We start from the raw sequence: 2,598 nt of genomic DNA, 5'->3' as shown, positions 1-2,598 counted from the left end.
AAAAAAAAAATATATCAAAATAAGTAAGTAAAACAGACTGATTAGTGAAGAAGACAAAGTGCATGCACAATCCTCAGACTAGATATTAAGTCCTTGAATAAAATAAATGTGACAGAACTTAACCAGGATACCTGAAATATGGTGTGCATGATAACAGTCAAAGGCCGGTTACCAGACAACTCTGCTATTCTGAAAACATGAAGACCCCATTTGTTCACATCTTCTAGTTCCTGGGGTTAAAAAAAAAAAAAAATTAAAAAAATACTTGAATCCATGGACGTAACCCTTTAAAAAGTAGTAATTAAAATAAAGATTATTAACTTCTTTAAATGATTAATTCAAAATGTAATGGATGTACAGTTTAAGTACAGGCAAAGTTTAGGCAAGTTCACTTAAATGCACTTAAATGTAAACTGAATAGCACTGCTTAACCTTATGACTTTGCTAATACAACATATGTACACACTTTGAATATTAATCTCAAAGCATGTCTTCAGTGGCTAAAACTCATTCACTAAGTAGCATAGTGGCTAAAGCACTTGACTGCTAACCAGAAGGCTGGAGGTTCAAACCCACCAGCCACTCCTCGGAAGGAAGGCTGGGCAATCCTCCTTCCATAGTGATACTGCCTCGGAAACCCAAGGAGGGGTCACTATGAGTCGGGACCAACTCGAAGGCACATAACAACAACAACAAACCTTAGCTAACTCTCCTTAAAAAGATATATAAATATACAGAAAATATATTTCTCATTCTTTTAGTTCAAAGAATAAAATGTAGATGTCAAAAAGTCAAGAATACATATGCCAAACAGCCTGTCTAAATCCACATATTGATAAAACTCAAATAATTTCTAAAGAGGTTTATATAGGTTCAAACACATACACAGACACACATATGTGCATTTTCTACCTGTTTACAAGAGAAAGTCTCAGAATTCATTAGAAAGCATCATCATGTATTTATGGTCATGATTCCTGAAGGCATCATACCTTGGCAAGGACATCTTCTTGTTCAGTTTTAACTCCAAACCTTGGGATACTTGAATTAGTCAAACTAGAGCTGTGCATCAACTTCTTGACTCCACTGATCTGAGACATTGGCCTTTTCTTTTTCTCCTTTTCCTTCTGAGTCGGAGAAGGAATTTCCACCTCATGTTGCTTATCTTAAGAAATTTAGAAGATGCTTTACATTTATTATTGATTCCATCATTTTTTATCATAACACACATAACAGGACAGGATTTAACTGATCATTATATATTCTAGGAAATGTTCCCATGTTACACTCCTTGTAGAAAGTTGGGTATTCACAATGTGATATGAACTTAATTTCATAGCTTTGAATATAACTTACGTCAACTAACATTAAGTGTACTCTGTGGTTCTGTCACTGATAGAATCCCCTTATTTATTTATATTTTTTTCTTTAACAAGACTTACCATAATAGCTAGAAAAGCAAAACACATTGTTTTCATTGGTCATCAACTCTATTTCTATTTGAAATTCACAGTGGCTTGAAAATTACCCTTGCCAACTAAGGACTCTAATTATAATATCTACTTTGAAATGTAGAAACAATGTACACTGAGTCATAAAAACAACAATGTATGAGCCTAATGGCTTATCAAAGCGGTCACGCTGTGCAAGCAGAGGCAGCTTTTTGGCTGATTTAAATAATTTCTGCCGCTCTATATTTCCTATGCTATACCGAGATAAGGGTTATGAAGCTCCAAGGTTTTATGGGGGAGAGAATTTCTAATAGTATCTGATAATCTGATAAGTGAATATGCATGTGAACTAATTATTGTTTCCTAAGAGACATAAGATTTCTCAGTACAATTATCCACTATTTCAAGGCAGCAAACTCATCCTTGCACATCTATGTATTCAATAAATGCTTATTAAGTGTGCTAATTAGTTATAACAATTTTACTTGAAAGTGAAGTAAATCAAAGACATATTCAAGTCACTGACTTTCATTTATTACTTTTTATTACTGTGGATGGGGGGTTCTAGTACACTACACTTTCAGCTATTATCAGCAACTTTTTCTTCAACAATTGCATTGCACTTGCCTCATTGGTTGACTGGGCTTGGTGGCCACTAGGCAGTCAAATTACATTTACCACTAAAGTATATAGTGCCTAGTAATAATTGGCATTTAGTAAGTACTTTTGAATATATGCAGAGATCTCTATATAAGACATATTTTATGGTTTAGTCCTGTGAAAACACTGGCACTATAAAATCTTAATTCACAGAAGCCCTAAAGTTGAATAAAAACTAAAAGATTAAAAGAAAAAAAAAGTTACCTTAGATTTTCAGGCTTAGAGGCTCAAGTTATTAATACGGTGAGTGAAAACAAGTATAATTTCTAATGCTTGTGTGAGTTCTAAAATAGGTTGGTGCCTATAGCCTTCCAAAGCCAAATAAACAACTCAAAAGAAAATTTTAAAATTGCATGTTATTCTCACCTAAGAATGTGTTTGATATATACTCTGACACTTGATTTCCAGACCGACTCATTTCAGAGAGATGGGTAAGCTCTCGATTAAGCATCCTTTTAAACTGAAAAAAGAAAAAAAGAAAAAAAAA

The 2,598-nt window shown here is 33.6% G+C and overlaps 1 protein-coding gene across 1 annotated transcript in view; it reads right to left on the bottom strand.

Moving 5' to 3' along the window:
- PDE4D (phosphodiesterase 4D) overlaps positions 1 to 2,598 on the bottom strand; it is a 1,343,868-nt gene that overhangs the window by 17,253 nt on the left and 1,324,017 nt on the right. Inside the window, 3 exon segments of the mRNA XM_007944148.1 lie at positions 39 to 230; positions 993 to 1,165; positions 2,478 to 2,571. Coding sequence (XP_007942339.1) covers positions 39 to 230; positions 993 to 1,165; positions 2,478 to 2,571 — 459 coding nt within the window.

This window comes from Orycteropus afer, unplaced genomic scaffold (genome assembly GCF_000298275.1).
Source record: "Orycteropus afer afer isolate SDZICR_OR568_19922 unplaced genomic scaffold, OryAfe1.0 scaffold00122, whole genome shotgun sequence".
Classification (NCBI taxonomy): Eukaryota; Metazoa; Chordata; class Mammalia; order Tubulidentata; family Orycteropodidae; genus Orycteropus; species Orycteropus afer.
This window is presented reverse-complemented; position numbering and strand designations above follow the sequence as displayed.